General features: G+C 40.8%; 1 protein-coding gene across 1 annotated transcript; it reads left to right on the top strand.

The window, feature by feature from the left end:
- Window positions 1-2,861: 2,861 nt before the first annotated feature.
- On the top strand, window positions 2,862-16,340 carry LOC148358747 (uncharacterized). Its single transcript, XM_088346285.1, has 7 exons — window positions 2,862-2,979; window positions 6,136-6,265; window positions 12,466-12,559; window positions 13,798-13,928; window positions 15,743-15,885; window positions 15,945-16,142; window positions 16,223-16,340. The coding sequence occupies exons 1-7, from the start codon at window positions 2,969-2,971 to the stop codon at window positions 16,338-16,340; spliced, it is 825 nt and encodes a 274-aa protein (XP_088202411.1). The 5' UTR covers window positions 2,862-2,968.
- The last annotated feature ends 1,045 nt before the right edge of the window (window positions 16,341-17,385 follow it).

The raw sequence follows: 17,385 nt of genomic DNA on the forward strand, positions 1-17,385 counted from the left end.
GCTGATTAAATTAATTTATTTCATTTGACAATTTAGTTAAATGATCAATATTTACTACAAGGTGTTTCCTGTCAATTTTTTAAAATTGTATTTAAATGTTGAATTGTCTTTTTATTTATTCTATCTCGATTTTCAACGAGGGTTAGAATAGCCACATAATGGAATTGCCCCCAAAAATATGCCTTATCATGTGATTGGTAGATGAAGCCTCTCTGGGCATCTCACAGGTGAGCTGAGGAGACTGCAGAGTTGCCATAGAGACAAACAGAGGCTTGCTGGCACAATAAAAAAGGTCCACTGCACCAAATTTCGGTTGTATAATCACACAAGCTGTATACACCATTATCATCAATAAAAAGAAAAAATATCTTAAGCCTGACTTTCCTTGGTGGTACACAAATTTGATGACAAAGCAACACCTGTTATTTTAATTGGTCAGGTACAAATCTACCTGTTAGAGAAGTATAATTGAATGTGCATGCGAAAAAGAAATCTGTAACAACATTTACTGTATATTCATTTTTTTTAAGTAATTTTTTGGGTCATTTTGCTTTTTACTATTTAGCAACCCATTTTCTATTGTACTTGTCCTCATGATGGGTGTGGTAATTACGATAATATTCAAATGATCTTAAAACGTGACGGTTAAGACAAGCAGTGGATGAGAAGTTCTATCAATAAAATTAATATAAACAATAAAACAGAATATTTTGGGCTCGTAAGTACTGCACAGGGCTGTAGTAATTTACAAGTGTGCTTCCAAAATGGCTGATAGTTTTTCCTTTAACCAAGGGGCGAAACACAGCGGCATATGTCCTAGACAAAATATAAATCAGTGGAAAATTCCCAAAATCTCAGCCCTTTTTTCCATACTGAATGCTGCAGGTGAGACTCAAGGCCTCCCTCCCAACAGTATATCAGTGCACCTGTTAGGGTCTAACACCATAAGGCCCCAACCAGGGTTTGAACTGGGCACAGGTAAGTGCCCATATCACACAACTCTGCCCAATTATCCAGAACCCTTTAAAATGACATTTTGATTTTCAAATGTTGTCAGGTCATCATTTCACTTACACTACCAGGTCTGTTTGTGCTTCTTTCTGGTTTCTTTGCTCCATGTTTTTTACCAGTTCCAGTTTTGATTTTAGTTTTTGGTTTGGACCTTTCCTTTTTCAATGAACTCGTGTTTCTTTGCTACCTGATACCTTCATTTGTTAATAAATACCATCCCCCTTTTTAGCACCTCTGCCTGCAGTTCATGCCTCCCAACATGGGTCCATCATCCTCCAAAACGTATCAACACCACTTACAATGATGTATGGATTGAATAACGACTAGTTATATTCATACATTGTGGTGAGTAGTGAAAAAAACTACCCAGACCAGGAATCCAGCAAAGATCCAATTCATCATCGAGCTCCACATCAAGGTACCTGTAGGAATTGGATTATTCCCTTGTGTTGAGTGTAGATTGGTGAACTTTGAGAATCAGGATGTGCAGACAACGCATACCCATGAATTTGTGATTCCCTGAACTGCTGAACATTGTGTTTTCTTTGCTTAATTAATGAACTCTCTTGACACTCATTTGAAATGTCATTTAAGTGTTATCAAGTGACTTTAAATTCTGTCATGAAAACTGATTTAGGTTGATTCTATGAACCAACCTTAAAATTTATCATCCAACAATCAAATAAAAGTGTTCTTTTAGTATAATTCATGTTGAATATAGCCTACGGTCTTGTCTATTGTTCTATAAATTGCCAGCTATCTTTCCAACAAATTTTAACTCTGGTATGTCCTCTATTAATCTTATCACTCATCAAAGCTAGAACTAGTCTCATTCATTCAATCATAAAACAAAATGTAAATGAGTAAATAACTAAATTTTACTTACTGTGTCAAGAACCGGAACCGGAGTAGAACCCAAATGCGTGACGTTTCTCACACAAGCTTTTATTTTACGGGAAATGGGGCAGTCATGCACGTTAACCCAAACGCCAGTAATACGGCGATCCTTGGGTGGAAGACGTAATGGAGCAGTCTGGCGTGGAAAACACAGGAAGCCAGAGGCCGACAAGATCGATACCAATTGCCCGAGCAGAATGGGGGCGATACCGGACAGGACGGGACAGACAGGATAGATATCAAAACTGGAAATCAAAATTAAACAGGACAAACTAGACGAGAACAATACCGGACAGGAAACAAAAGCTGGAAAACCGGACAGAGTCAAAACCCACGTCTTGCGGGTACAGAGGTTCGATGACGGACTGACAAAGGGTGATTGAGAGCACTGAGCTTAAATAGAAGGGAAGCCAATCTGCCAACGAGCCACAGCTGGCGCCACACGGGTGAGGCCAATTGGGCGCCATGGCAACCGTTGACTAAATGGATAAGAATATGGTGCATTTATTCCCACTGAATCATAGATGAAGAAACGCATGTTTGAAATAATAACAAATCACACAACCATGAATATATATGTACTGACATATTCAATATTAAAACGACGACTACAGAAAATGTTTCACAAACTCAGAGCGGAGGAATCCACCTGTAACATGAGGTGTAGCAGGGACAGGCTATTAAATTACAAACAAGGCAACTCAGGACAAATTAAACATACCTCAGATCTATCAAGTTTTTCTCTTCTTGCCCTATTCAAGATAATCAATGTGTCAAATATTGTTTTTTTTCCCCCTTGAATATGTTTGCTCCATGAACCATGTCAGATCAGTTACCTTCCTTGCTTGAAGATGGTTGCTAAGCAACAAAGGAACTCCAGTCCTGTAGCGCTAGAACCTTCTCACCTGACCGAGGCAACTCCAGAGCAGGAGGAAAGTTTCTCGCGGAGAACACCAACGCAAGAATTCGCCTCCATGGGTCAGAGCTGCGCATTTTCCCATCTCACAACTTGCTTTATGGTTTTGAAGGCTGGCAGAATTCACCAGCGAAAGACTGGGACATGTCCGAAAGGTGAGCTAAAACCGGTATTGTTTGGGGACAGACATCAGGAGCCACTCTATGTTTTTATTGCTTACATTCAATCTCTTAAGGGACACTGTGTAATGTTTGACCACCAATCCAAGTAAAGTTTACTTGTTTAGCCCTTGGTCACAAGAGGTCTTAAAGGGTTTTACAGACCACAGGCTATTATTACCAGGGTTGGGTAGGGTTACTTTAACTTGATTACTTTCAATTACTTTTGGATTACTCCAATACCAAATATGCTAAAAAAAGACAAAATAAACTAAATGTGAATAAAATTATGACTCACAACACGTGGTAAGCTTTCTCTCCTGGCTTTGATCTCTTTGATCTCCGGCAAAACTAACATAAAAATGCGACAGAAACAATATGAAAATAAATCAAAACAGCTTGCCAAAATCATTTTTGCCGTTCCATGTGTTCCGTTACTCCCCAAGCCTGCACAAAATTTAGTAATTGTATTCATATTTTGTTTCTTTTGTCTTTTATTAGCATATTTGGTATTGGAGTAATCCAAAAGTAATTGAAAGTAATCAAGTTAAAGTAACCCCAACCCCAACCCTGATTATTACACCAACCTCTAATCTAAAACCTAGAAAAAAGGCGTCTCGGAGTGAACCAGCTGTTGATTGGTGGGAAACCAGCACACTTCGTTCACATCCAAGAGCCGACTCATAGAGACAGAGCAGGGGTGTCAAACTAATTTTCACCAAGGGCCACATCGGCATAATAGCTGTCCTCGAAGGGTCTAATATAACTAATAAATGTAACGAATTGTAATAAATGTAACTATTTAATTTATGTAAAATTAACTATTTATATAAGTCATACTCATTACAACTCCATTGACAAAAATGTCTCTACTTATGAATAATATGTTATAAATAAATAAATATACAAAACACAATAATCTTCTTAGACTTCCATCCATTATCTGCACTACTTATCCTCAGTAGGGTCACGGGTGTGCTGGAGCCCATCCCAGCTATCCTCGACCAGTGGGCAGGGGACACCCTGAACTGGTTGCCAGCCAGCAGCAGGGCACACAGAGACAGACAACTCACTCATTCATTCATTCACACCTAGGGACAATTTGGACCGGTCAATTAACCTGACATGCATGTTTTTGGGAGGTGGGGGGGAAACCGGAGTGACCGGAGGAAACCCGAGCAAACAGGGGGAGAACATGCAAACTCCACACAGGAAGGTGCGATCTCATGACCTCAGAACTGTGCCGCACTCGCGCTAACCACTGTGCTTCCGTGCTGCCCTTCTTAGACCTTTTTGAGATAATTTATTTCTCAAGTTCATTCATCGGCATTGCTATGGAATCACTGCTATGGCGGTAAGTCGGTCAGAGCACTTGTTTTGTCCCATTTACAGTATTCTTAAATGCAACAACATATAAAGCTCACCACATTTAGCCTGCAGACCTTGAGTTTGTCACACTTAGAGTAGTGCAACGGAAAAATAGTGCTACAAAGATCAAGGAAGAATACCAACTACGGAAACTCAAAGTGACTGAATCGCACAATTTTGCTTTAGTTATTTTTGGCCCAGCCTTTATTTCACGAGGTTATTGGTTTTTGGGTACCTCCAGCAATACGATGGCGGACAATCATGTCAACTCTTGTATTTATTTACTACAAATGGGGCGGCAGTGGCTCAGGAGGTAGAGCGCTCGTCTTGGGATCAAGTGATCGCAGGTTCGATTCCCGGCTCCTCCGTGTAACATGTCGAAGTGTCCTTGGGTAAGACACTGAACCCTTAATACCCCCAATAAGCAGGTTAGCACCTTACATGGCTGCAATACAAGGCCGCTATTGGGAAATGTGAAGCACACTGTAAAGCGCTTTGCGAAGTCTTGACTTGAAAAGTGCTATATAAATGCAAATCATTTCATATCATTTCATTTCATTTTCACCCCGCCCAAAAAATTCAAAGTTTGTGTGCGTATATTTTCTGTACGTTAGATGGTAAGGCGCCCGCTTTGAGACTGGGAGGTCGGTGGTTCGCGCCCCGGCCGAGTCATTCCTAAGACTTAAAAAGTGGTCGGCGGCGCCCTCTGTTGGCTGCGGCTGCATCGGCTCGCTACAACGGGTCAGGTGCAATCGACATTTCGTTCTGTGTACATTGTTACACAGAATGACAATACAAGGAAATTATTATTATTATTATTATTATATCACCACAATTGAGCAAGGGTTGATCTGTCGACGAATATTGATGACATCATTTGCTAAGCATTGGATGCGACTGGAATTGAACCTGGATCGCTGTGTTGAGAGAGTCAAATCTTCACCAGCGGGTCTCTGGGATTGTAGATGACACAAGAAAAGGCTTTCAGGTTTATCTCATCATTGCCACTTTTGACAACATTGTAATGGAGCCTTATGGGAAGGAGTTCAGCCAAAGCAACGTTGTCCCATGTAACATGAGAAATAAATTGCGTAATGTGAGATAAAATCTAAAGCCTTTTCCTATGTCATCTCAATCGCCAGTAATCTAGTGATTAAAAACTTGATTTGGACTTGTTATTGTTATTATTATTACTCATATTGTTTTTGGACACGAGAATATTCAGATTCAGATTCAGATTCAGATATAGTTTATTGTCATTCTTGTACACATGTATACAGAACGAAATGTCGATACATCTGACCCGCACAGTTTCCTTGAATGTACAGATATAAATAAAATGTATTGAGTTGGAGTATTGAAATACTAATAATATACTAAATAATTATAGCTATGAGTATTATACAGTAGTGCAAGAGGAGCAGCTAAAAAGACGTGCAAAATGGGCAGTCAGGTAAACAAGTCGCTATACAATAACAATATGACAATGACAATATAGTCAGACATTATTATTATTAATAATATTAATATTAATAATATTATTAATAGACATTAAACGGTTTGTGGTGTCGAAAATGTTGCCGACCGCTGGTCTAAAGCTAATAGATTTGATGGTCTGCATTCAACTGAATGAATTATAGAAAAGCACACAGACTATTCTATAAAGGGGTGGCAGACCTGCTCAAGTGTTGCAGGCTGTAACCCAAGCAAGCACTCAGCTGGTGGCCAGGTTTTCAGCATTTGTTTCAACCAACATGACACTTTTTTCTTTCTTTCTCTTCCCAGTTCCTCGGGTGTGAACACTCTGAGCGACAGCCTCCCTAAATCGCACTTGTCCTACTACTCCGAGCTCGGTGTGGCACATTTGCCCGCCTCTGTGCACAGAAGTCCAGATTCTGGACTTGGATCCACACCTGTAAGAAAAAAGATTTGTATTTTTTGCGTACTTTCTTTTATTTAGCCTATGTTGAATTTGTGTTTATTATAATAGTTTGTTCTCTTAAAAACCTTATTTCACTATAAAATCTGTCTGTCAGCATCTGACTCAAATATGACCGCACTATAAATTAGCCTTGATTTTACATGGTCTAAAATCCAGAACTCTGTTTTTTTCATAGTCTGCCACGAGTCTTTGTTTTCGCCCAATCCTATCTTTGCAAAAAAGTATGCCATTGTTCAGTCAGTCTCTTTGCTTTCTTGCAGTGGTCATCCTGATAACCGTAGCATGCATCCATATCAGTAGTTGGCAGCACATTACTATTTTTTCGTTCCATATACAGTACAAATTATCTGCTCATAACGTTGTACAGTATATTTAATAAATTGTTTTTTTATTAAGCTGTTTAGGATAGCGATGCATGAAAATAAATAAAATAATCACATAAAGTGAAAATCCTGCACCGATTCTAGCTTGTTTTGATATTTTCTTATTATTATTTGACTCAAAGTAACCAAATCACACAATTTTTATTATTTTTTCTTCTTATCCAGGAAAAAAAAGATTAAACATATTGGATGGATAGATAGATAGAGAGAGAGAGAGAGAGAGAGAGAGAGAGAGAGAGAGAGAGAGAGATAGAAAGAGAAAGAGAAAGAGAGAGAGAGAGAGAGAGAGAGAGAGAGAGAGAGAGAGAGAGAGAGAGAGAGAGAGAGAGAGAGAGAGAGAGAGAGAGAGAGAGAGAGAGAGAGAGAGAGAGAGAGAGAGAGAGAGAGAGAGAGAGAGAATGTATTCATCCCTGTAGGAATATTCACATTTCCAACAGTATCCTCCAGTAAAAAATAAGAGATATAGAATACAAAAATACCCAATACAACACGTAGCATAAAAAACATTTAAATAATGTTCCAAAAAATGACGCTGTCATAAAAGTAAAGCAAAATATGCAAATGTGAGTTTAGGTATTAATGTGGGCTTTTAATCCACTGGGTGGAGTTAAAGAGCCTCATGGGATGAGGGAGAAATAATCTCCTCCTGGAGATGATGCTGTGTAGTGGATGTAGTGAATTGTCCATGATTGACAGCAGCTTGTTCAGTGCCCGTCTCTCAGCCAGAGTTGTCAGGCTGTCCAGCTCTGTGACCACAACAGAGCCCGCCTTCGTCACCAGTTTATTCAGACGTGAGGCATCCTTCTTCTTAGTGCTGCCTCCTCAACACACTGCCGCATAGAGAAGGGCACTCTCAGAACATCTGCAGGAGCTTTTTGCAGATGTTGAAGGACATCAGCCTTTTGAGGAAGTATAGTTGGCCCTTTTCTTATCCTGCACAGAGCGTCTGTGTTGGCAGTCCAGTCCAGTTTATTGTCCAGCTGCACACCCAGGTTCTTGTAGGTCTGGACAAACTCTACACATTCTCCATTGACGGTGACAGGTTCCGGGTGAGGTCTAGGCCTTCTGAAGTCCACCACCATCTACCTGGTCTTGGTTGTGTTCAGGTGCAGGTGGTTAGTGTTGCTCCGTGAGACAAAGTCCTGGATCAATTTCCTGTACTCCAGTGTCGTCAGCAAACCTCTGCATGTGGCAGGACTCAGAGTTGTCGAAAGTCCGACGTATATAGGGTGAACCGGACCACAGAGAGCGCGGTCCCCTGCAGCGCTCCAGTGCTGCTGACCACAGTGTCAGATGTAAAACCCCCTTGTCTCACATACTGGGGTCTTCCTGTCAGGTAGTCTGCAATCCTTGCCACAAGGTGTGAGCTTACTCCCATCACTGTCAGTTTACCACTAAGTAGCAGAGGCTGTGTGGTGTTGAAGGCACCATTCAAAATTATCGCACATTAATTAACTAAAATGAATCATCTGTATTGCCTCCTGGACCATGATGACCATAAATGATAAGATAATCTCCATACCGTATATGTAGGCACGATAATCATAGACAAAGCACCAAAGAACGATATCATCAAGGCCACTGGAACGCCCAGATCGGTGTGAATGCTCACAGAGACTGAAAGAAAACATGTGAAACGCGCTCTAACCTATAAACCAATGATAAAGGACAACAGCTCCCTAATCTACCTGGCTACAACAACTTGGTGCTGGCAAACACTCTTAGCAACAACAATAACTCCAGAAAATGGACATGGAACCACCCGGATTGAATCCACCCCAGTCAGGTTGACTTCATCATGATTCCACAAAGTTTCTAAGTGAATTAGAGACAGCAAGCACGGGCACATATCCAGGAGCCAATGTGGGAATCGTTTACTACCTGTCATGATGAACGTTCAACTCCAGAAAGTCAAAAAGTCACAGAACCCATGGACCAAGTTTTATCTTGAGCAACTGAATGACCCACAGGTGGTCGAGAGCTTCCAGGCCTCTATCGGGGGGAAATTTTGCTAATTTTCTCGTCTTGGATGGAGATGTTGAATGAACAGTGAACCGTCCATCCATCCGTTATCTGCATCGCTTATCCTTAGGAGGCTCACGGGGGTGCTGGAGCCCATCTCAGCTATCTTCAAATTTAGCCAGCCAGTCGCAGGGCACACAGAGACAGACAACTCACTCGCTCAATCACACCAAAGGACAGTTTAAACCGACTAATTAACAAGCATGTTTTTTGGAATGTGGGAGGAAACTGGAGTCAGTGTTCATTTTACCTCTGAAAAGTGATGGGTCCCGGGGACTTGCATGCTCAAAAATCTATGGGTCCCAACAGAGATCTATGGGTCCCCAAAATTTAGTGTGCTCCATCCCCTTACAAACGGTCGTATTTTCCCTTACAAAATACAAAAAAAATCTTTTTTTTTCAAACATGTTTATTTATGTAGTTTAACATGTTATATTGTACATGTGTTTCCTTATATCATATATATTGTTAATGAACATTTTGTTGTGAGACACTGAGTTGCTCGACATGAATGAGGTTTATAAGAAAAAAGTTCAAAAATGAAGAAGCTTGGACATTCACTGTAGAAAGAAAAAATACATGCAGATATAATTAAGTAGAATAATAAATTTTCTTATTCAAATTATTAATTCATTTTCTGCACTAAATTATTGTTGGTAATATACTGATTAAAAGGGATGACAACAAACCTGTCTATTTTCATTTTCTCCTTTTATACTTCCTTTTTTTCTTAACTTCTTTATACAACATAATCATTCGTAATATAATGCATTAAAGCAAGTGAGCCGTTTGAGAGCCGGCTTTAATGAGTTGAGCCAAAAAAGCCCGTTCTCTAAAAAGAGATGGACTTTCACTACACAACTCGAACTGCGAGACCAAAACAACAATGGTGGATCTGCCTGACGAAAAGTTTGGAGTGCGGTAAATCTTTGTCAAAAAATGACAATGACAATTTTGTCAAAAAAGTTGCGTCCCGGGGACACACGTTGATTTGACACGATGCGTCCCCAGCAAAAATAATGTGTCTAGGACGCAGGGACGAGGGTAAACGAGAACACTGGGAATGCCTGTAGGAAACCCATTGCAGACACAGGAAGAACATGCAAACTCCACACAGGGAGGTCGTAGTAGCTGGACTTGAACCCTGAACCTCTGCACAGTGGGACTGTGCGCCATCTGTAGCGGTGACTGAAGGTTTGGGTGTCTTATGAGTCTGAAAAAATAATATACAGTATTGAACATCCCTTATGTTTATGATTCCTATTTTGACAAGCACATCACAAACATTTTAGCATAACTGGGATTTTTTTTTTCAATTGTGGGGAAAATGCTTTTAATATGTGTAGCAATAAAGTGGAGCAATTTAATTCCGGTGAACGTTCAGTGTAGAATTACATGAAGGCGAGGAGGTTGAAAAGGTCAGTGAGTGTCAAGGAACCGGACCAGTGAGGCAGGAAGGGTGAACTCAATTGCGTAACAATCAGTTACTTTTATTTAGAAGATAAAAGTCGTCCAACACGCAGGGACAAAAACAAAACAGGCTTACAGACAATCAGAAACTTAGACTAGGAAATACTCACAAAACAGACTTAAAGGCACTAACTCAAACAAACGGGCATGACAGGTCTTCCTCGAGTCAAACAAAACAGAACAGAGCAAAACAGAACAATACAGAGCAATGCAATGCAATGAACCAGCAACCGGCAGTCCACAAACCAGCCCTTAAGAATCCCAAACGTAATTAGGACAATATGTGTCAGCCGGTGTCAAGGGGCGGGACCAGCTGGTTGGCATGGCGACCATGCAGGACATGACAGTGAGGGAGCAACAAGGCATTCTATTAAGCCAAACTCTTCCAGTTATTGTTGCACAGGGACCTAAATTGGTTGGATTCTGGCACACATTTGCATCACAAGACATGGTAGTGCATGTTTATTACTGAAGATGAACGACATCATTAGAAATTACCCATGTTTTACGAGAAAACTCGTGCAAAAACAACCTTGTGTTCTCTAAAGGTCACCTCGCTTTGAGATAAGGATCTTTACGGGAACAGTTCATTCTGGAACTTGCAGTGGAACATCCTTCATTGACTATTGAACACCATTTTTAGAATTTATAAAAGGCGTTATCTCCCATTACCTTTGTTAAAGAACAAAACAAATGAGCCGCAATAAAATTATAGTTGGTGAGACAATTGGAATTAAGACAGAAGGCTACTCGGGGATGAGGAAGATAAGCTAAAGGCTAATCACCATGTTACCCAGCTGAGATAATAAATCTGGAAGCTGATCTAAATACGCAATTATTTTGGGAAAATAGGGTAGCTTTGCACATTATCAGTTAATAAAGCCACTTTAAGTGAATGTTTCTCCTGAGCTACCATCAGGTAACAAGCACATTGCTCCTCTAATGACCATTTTGTGGCTCATTAAACTGCTATGTGCCATTACATGGCCATTTCCACTGCTCTCATTCCTTTACACTGTGTCTTAGCGGACATTATATGAATGAAAGGACTTTTATTGCATTTTGTGAGATATGGTGGAATATAGTCTCAATACTTGGCCAGCTTTTTATCCGTTTTTTCCCCTCTTTAGCTAAAATTGAGTATTTGCAGTTCTGAAATGCTATTTGGGTAAGTATTATTCTATATTGGAGCAAAAAGACAACATTAAAGCGTGAATTTGATACATTTGTTATTGTTTCTTGTGAGGGAATTTTGTTCGTAGTTCAGAGCCTATTTGTTAGTTACTTTGTTCCTCCACCACGTTTATTTTTTTCTGGTTTTGTTAGGCATTTGTTATAGTGGTTTACTGACTACTTGTTTGTTTGTTGCTTTGTTCCTGGTTCTATAAAATACCATCCTTATTTTGAAAACCCCTGCCTCCCTGCATTTGGGTCCACTCCCAAAACCTAACAAGACATTCACAGCAGAGAAATGATAAGGTGCAAATACTGCAAGATATATATTTCAAAACAACAAGAGTTATTCTCTTATAGCAGAGAAACTTTATCCGCTGAACACAAACAATCAACACTGCACTTCGGGTGGAAAAAACAAATCTTCTGTAGCAACTATTACCCATAAACTTCAAATAAATTACACAAGAAAGTGCAGTTTAAAATTATTTAAGATCCCAAAATGAGTTTCTTCTGATTCGCTTATCAATACTTAATTCCTGAAAAACAATGCTTTTAAGTAAATTAAGCAGTAGGCCGACTTATTTTTACATTAGCTGTAACACTAACCTGAATTTGGAGGAATTGGAGGGAGAACTGGGCATGTTTTTTTAACTGTGAAGAGGTTCAAATGGCCCTTAGTTTTTTTTCTTTTCTTATTTTATTTTGCCCAGGCTAAGGCCCGCCATCTGCTGAAAACCAATCTGCTACCCACTTTTGGGTTCCTAGCCCCCAATTAGAACACAATGATCTAAAAAAATCTTTGGGGGAATATTCTCCTAAATTCTGGTAGGTGCTGGTGTGGTGGAAGAGCCTAGTATGAATGATACCCATATGAGAAGTATGTCGGGCCCGACAGTAAGACTGAAACTCCCTCAACCACCCAACAACCCTGAGTCTCCTGCAGCACCCAGTAGCTATTGCGTGATCGTTACATAAAAAAAAATTGAGTTGTTGCAGTCTCTCTGGAAAACAATCACGTTAACCAAAAACAAAACACTTAGGCAGAGTTTTCTTGACAGACTTCATGTAGTACAGTATATTTCCTCCATCTGACCATTGTTTTCTTTCCCTTTTTTTATGCAGCTTCCAGCCAGCCGCTTCCGTTTCGCATCATGGCATCACCTGCCGCAGTGTGACCTCACCGGAGATCAGCTATCGTGCCCCCGGGTCCGAGAAGGTTTGAGTCAGTGTGACATTTTCATGCTTAAGATTGTAATGACGCATAATGTAATATGTAATGTATAACAGGGGTGGGCAATCTTTTGGATTCACAGGCTTCTTTGGGTTGTATAAAATTTTGCACAGGCCAGAAAGAAAATTAGGATTGATTGATTGAGGATCCGCCGGTGCAGTGTCTGGATCTGATACCTGTGTTTTACCAAAACATCTATCCAAATACCGAAGCAATATCTCCCTAGTAGGAGGTGGCTAGAGTCAAGAACACATCCATATTCACCAAAGGTTTATTTCCCTTCGCTCTTCCCAACCTGACACCGAACATTAAGCCCACAGAACAACAAGGAGTGAGTTGCTGTGCCATGCAACCCTTAATCAGCAGAGAAGCCCGACAGATTACACTGGTTTACCCCCTCCGCATCTCATGTGTCAATATCAGTCATTCTTAAAAATCCTTCGCCACTTACATCTATCACTCACATCTAGACCACGTTTCACCTCATCCATCAAATCATATTTGGGTCATCCTCTCATTCTATTTTCTCACCACCTCTGCTCTACTTCCCTTTAGTCAAACGCCCTTCTTCCATTCTTTCTGTATGTCCCAACCATCTCACAACCTTTTTACCAACCCTCTCAGCAAGTTCTCTCAACACACCAGTTCTTCTGATCATCCACAACCAAAGCTTCAACTCTTGACCAGAGGGTCCCAGCCAAAGTTTGCACTGGGCAGAGGTGTGTCCGATATTCACATACATGTGCCCAATTATTCTACACTTTTTAAAAAGGACATTTTGAGTTCCACGAGTTTGTTGGGTCATTGTCATTTTTTATTTCATCTGCCATCATCATCCGGGTTTTCATTGCCGTTTTCATCTCCACCTTCATGTCAGGTTAGCTTGTTTTCAGTTTCTTGGTTCCCTGCGTTATTCCATTTCTAGTTTTGGTGTTTCTAGTTTTGACTTTGTCAGGGTTGGTATTTGTTTCTGATTTCCTTTTTGAACGTTCAAGTGTCTTGGGTCCCACTTGTTTGTTTGGTACTTTGGTCCTGATACCTTGTTTTAAGAAACACTGCCTCTCCCACATGGGTTAATTAGCCACAACCAAAGCTTTACTCCAGTTTTTCTACGAATATTTTCATTCAGCTTCCTGGAATCACTAGTTGTATGCGGATTGTGGGCTGTAGTTTGCTCATATTGGATGTATAATAATGTAATAAAACATTTTTGTCACCTTGAGGACCATCCAATGAGGAGCGCCATCAAAGAGAGGATGCAGGTTGTGCGGCTAGATGGAGGAGGAAGAAGAGGAGAGAGGTGGAGGGCCAGAGTTGGGAGGAGTGGAGACAGGAGAATTGGGAAAACTGTGTGGTAAGTCTGTATTATTATTAATAGTATTATTGTTGTTATTCTATCTTTGACGTATGTAGGGGGATCTGTAAAGTTTACAAAAACATCTACCAAAATGATGAATTATGTCAAAACCTTTGTCTTGAGAATTGTGTCAGATCAACTGTTACCAATAACTGGATCTTGTCTCTGTGGTGGCAGGGTAGAATCTAAGACAGATCCCCATTTATCATGAAAGTTGCCTCAATTACGATAAAATGCGTTCCTCCCCCTACCTTGCAAAGTTGGAAGAAGACATAAGGTGGGAGAGAGCTCAGGGCAGCGCCGAGAAGGAGATGAAAGTGCTTACACTTCCCAGTCAGTCTGTTCCTCGAGGCGAGGGAATGCGAGCTCTGCCTTCACACTAAATACCCTTTTCTGATTAGGTTTAAGTCTTCAAGTCTGCGTATTGCTAATGTAGTTCCCTTGGGCTAACTTAAAGTTAAAAAATGATAAGGATGCTTCCAGAAGTCGACTTGCAGGGAAAAGTAAGTAAGACCTGCCATTTGTCACCTAAAGCTTTGTCTTGTCGACAGAGACGGTGGTTGTAGTCGCAGCCTGTCCAGTGGATTTCACGATTGTTACCTGCCATCCTGCCCTGCGAGTTTTTTTTTTTTTTGCTTTTTGAGACTGTCTCCAGTTTGGTTTTTTTGGTCTTGTACCAATTTTACCTGACCCATCTTCCTGGACTGGCGAAGTACTATCAAACAACGCATCTTGTCATGTGATCAGATATAGGTTTTTGTGATACAAGGAATGATGATCTGATTAAAATCATGCCCAGTTCTCTGATTGTCCTATTAAAGTTTTTACTGAACAAATGTTAATGAAAACTGTGTTGTTCTCATCTCTGTTGGTTTTACCAAACCCCATGTATGTCTATCTTAAATTCTGTTTGTTAATGTTATCATATAGACGCAAGTGTTGTATATTACTGTATATAATTTTCTTCTGTTGATTTGTGGTAAACAAATTCCCTTGAGTAATTGAGTTTGTGTTACTTGATTAAAAGACAAAGAACCTCCAAAACCGTACGAAGAAGACAGTTATGTCATGATTACCGATTTGGATCACCTGCGCCCGCTCATTTGGCGCTCCCTGTCCCTTCTTAAGCTCAGTCCTGTCACTCGCCTGTTGTCAGTCTGTCTGCGAACCTCTGTTGTTACAAGGCAAGCCTTTTTGACCCTGACTCGGCCTGACCTGTTTTGCAGCTGTTTTTTTCCACCTGCCCGTTCCTGATCACCCTGTTTGTCTCCGTCTATGACCTGTTTTTGATCCCGACCACGTCTGCTCTCCTGTCCCGGCTTACGACCCATTTCTGAACCCGACCACGTTTTGCTCTCCTGTCCCCGCTATCGACCTGTTTTTCCGTCCCTGACACCGCTACGGAAGATCCACTTACGTATTCGGATCACAATCCGATTGCGAGAACGACTTGCTTCCCGCGTCCAGCGAGCACTGGATCATAGGCGCAGCCCTTCTTCTTCTCAATAAAATTGTGAGAAACGTTACGCGATTGGGTCTACCCTGTGTGCTGGTCGTGACAAGTTAATCTGTGTATAGCCAAACATTAGATTATAAGATTGATTATGAGGTTTTTCAGACGTTCTCCTAATGAATATATCGAAAAACTGTTGTAGTGTTTCAAAAGGCGAGAAGAGCTTAATAAAAATGTTAAGTTTGCCTCTAAAATTTAATTGGTCAATCGATTATTCATTAAAACATTTTGACCAATAGATTCGCTACATTTCACGAACATAAAGTAAATCTTTGTATTTTTTGTTCTTGCCAAAAAGGAGCTGAATCTTTCCTACCAGGATTTGGGCGACGCTTTCCAGGAAGAAAACTTTCTCCGCATTCTCCGAAGGTTGATCCGCGTGGAGCAACTCCAGCTGGTCGACAATTCCCTGAGAAACTTAAGTTCCGTCCGTCTGCCAAGGTAGACAAAAAACACCACATCCTTTTTTTGTCTGGGGAAAAAAACATCTTCTCTTCCAGGTGCAGGATCTTAAATCTGCACCGGAACCACCTAGTGTCTTTACGCCAGTTGCCAAAACTTCCAGCCGTGGAGCAACTCTGCTTATCCGAGAACGCCATCGACTCCCTGAGGGGATTGGAAATGTTGAGGAACAGTCCTTTGCGATCCTTAAACTTGAACCTCAACCCGGTGACCTTCTCTCAGGACTACCGAGCACGGTAGGGAGCTCAAAACAAAACAAGAAACCTGCACATCGGCAAGTCTGCATGTTGTCTTTCTACTCTATTTTCCTGCACAGGGTCTTCTCCTGCTTGCCAAATCTCGAGATCCTTGACGGAGTCCCGATGCTGCCAGAAGACCGTGCCCGGCCTGGACTACACTTCCCAGAAATCACAAGGATGTGTAACATTTTGTGATGCTTTCCAGGGATGGGTACATTGTGGGAAGACTCACTTCAGCAGAGAGGAAAAGACATGTTTCTATCAAGTGCGCCAAAACCTTGCCAATACTTGTGTAAATCAGGGGGTAGAAAGTTACTTTTAATTGAGGATGGCATGCAGAAAAAATGGGAAACTTACCACGAACTCTCACTATTCTGACACCCAAGAGAATCTTTTTTTTTTTTTTTTACACTAAGGCAGGATTGTCAAACTCATTTAAGCTCGGGGGCCACACGACAGAACAAACATTCTCTCTGGGGCCGGTTTAGTAGATTAGAGAGAAAGAAAAAAAAGAGAGAAAGAAATAAGAGAAAGATAGGGAGAGAAAGGTAGAGAGGGTGGGACAAAAAAGAGACAGAGAGACAGAGAGAGAGCGTGAGAAACAAAGATATAAACAGAAATAGTGAGAGAGGGGGAAAGAAAGAGAAATAATGAAATCCAAAGAGAAATAGAAAGAGAGATAAAAAAGGAGAGAATAGAGGAGAGAAAGAGAAAAAGGGGAAAGACAGAAGGGGAAAGTAAGAGAGAGAGAGAAAGAGAGTAAAGGAAAAAATGAAGAGAGAGCAAAAGACAGTAAAAAAGATATTGAAAGAAAGAGACAAAAAGGAACAAAGAAAGAAAAAAGACAGAGAGAGAGAGATAGAGAGAGTGAGAGAAAAATGGAGGAAGACAGAGAGAGAGAGAGAGAAATACAAGTGCAGCATTTGTGAGGGGCACCTGGCTTTGGCAACATCAAGTGGACCTATTTCAACCTACAGGTCTCTTTCTCTTGCGCTTCTCTGAGCGTTGTCTCGCGGGCCGGATCCAATCCCCTAGCGGGCCTGTTCCGGCCCGCGGGCCGCCTGTTTGACACCTGTGCACTAAGGGGTGCTACGGATACACAATGTCCCTTAAGACAGTAGATGAAGCAATTAGTATTTATTTGGGGGGAAAAAAGAAAACTTCAATAAAACAATTCTATCAAATTATATGATGCAATTAAGTTAAATGTTTCAGCCTTGGTCCTGGGATCTAATTCGTA

The sequence above is a fragment of the Urocampus carinirostris genome, chromosome 10, assembly GCF_059441175.1.
Source record: "Urocampus carinirostris isolate Australia breed hairy pipefish chromosome 10, RoL_Ucar_1.0, whole genome shotgun sequence".
Lineage (NCBI taxonomy): Eukaryota > Metazoa > Chordata > Actinopteri > Syngnathiformes > Syngnathidae > Urocampus > Urocampus carinirostris.

Excerpts from the sequence above, each read along its gene's own strand:
- LOC148358747 (XM_088346285.1), top strand. Across the intron at positions 12,560-13,797 it reads GTGCCCCCGGGTCCGAGAAG|GACCATCCAATGAGGAGCGC; the intron begins GTTTGAGTCAGT and ends TGTCACCTTGAG. Across the intron at positions 15,886-15,944 it reads AGTTCCGTCCGTCTGCCAAG|GTGCAGGATCTTAAATCTGC; the intron begins GTAGACAAAAAA and ends CTTCTCTTCCAG.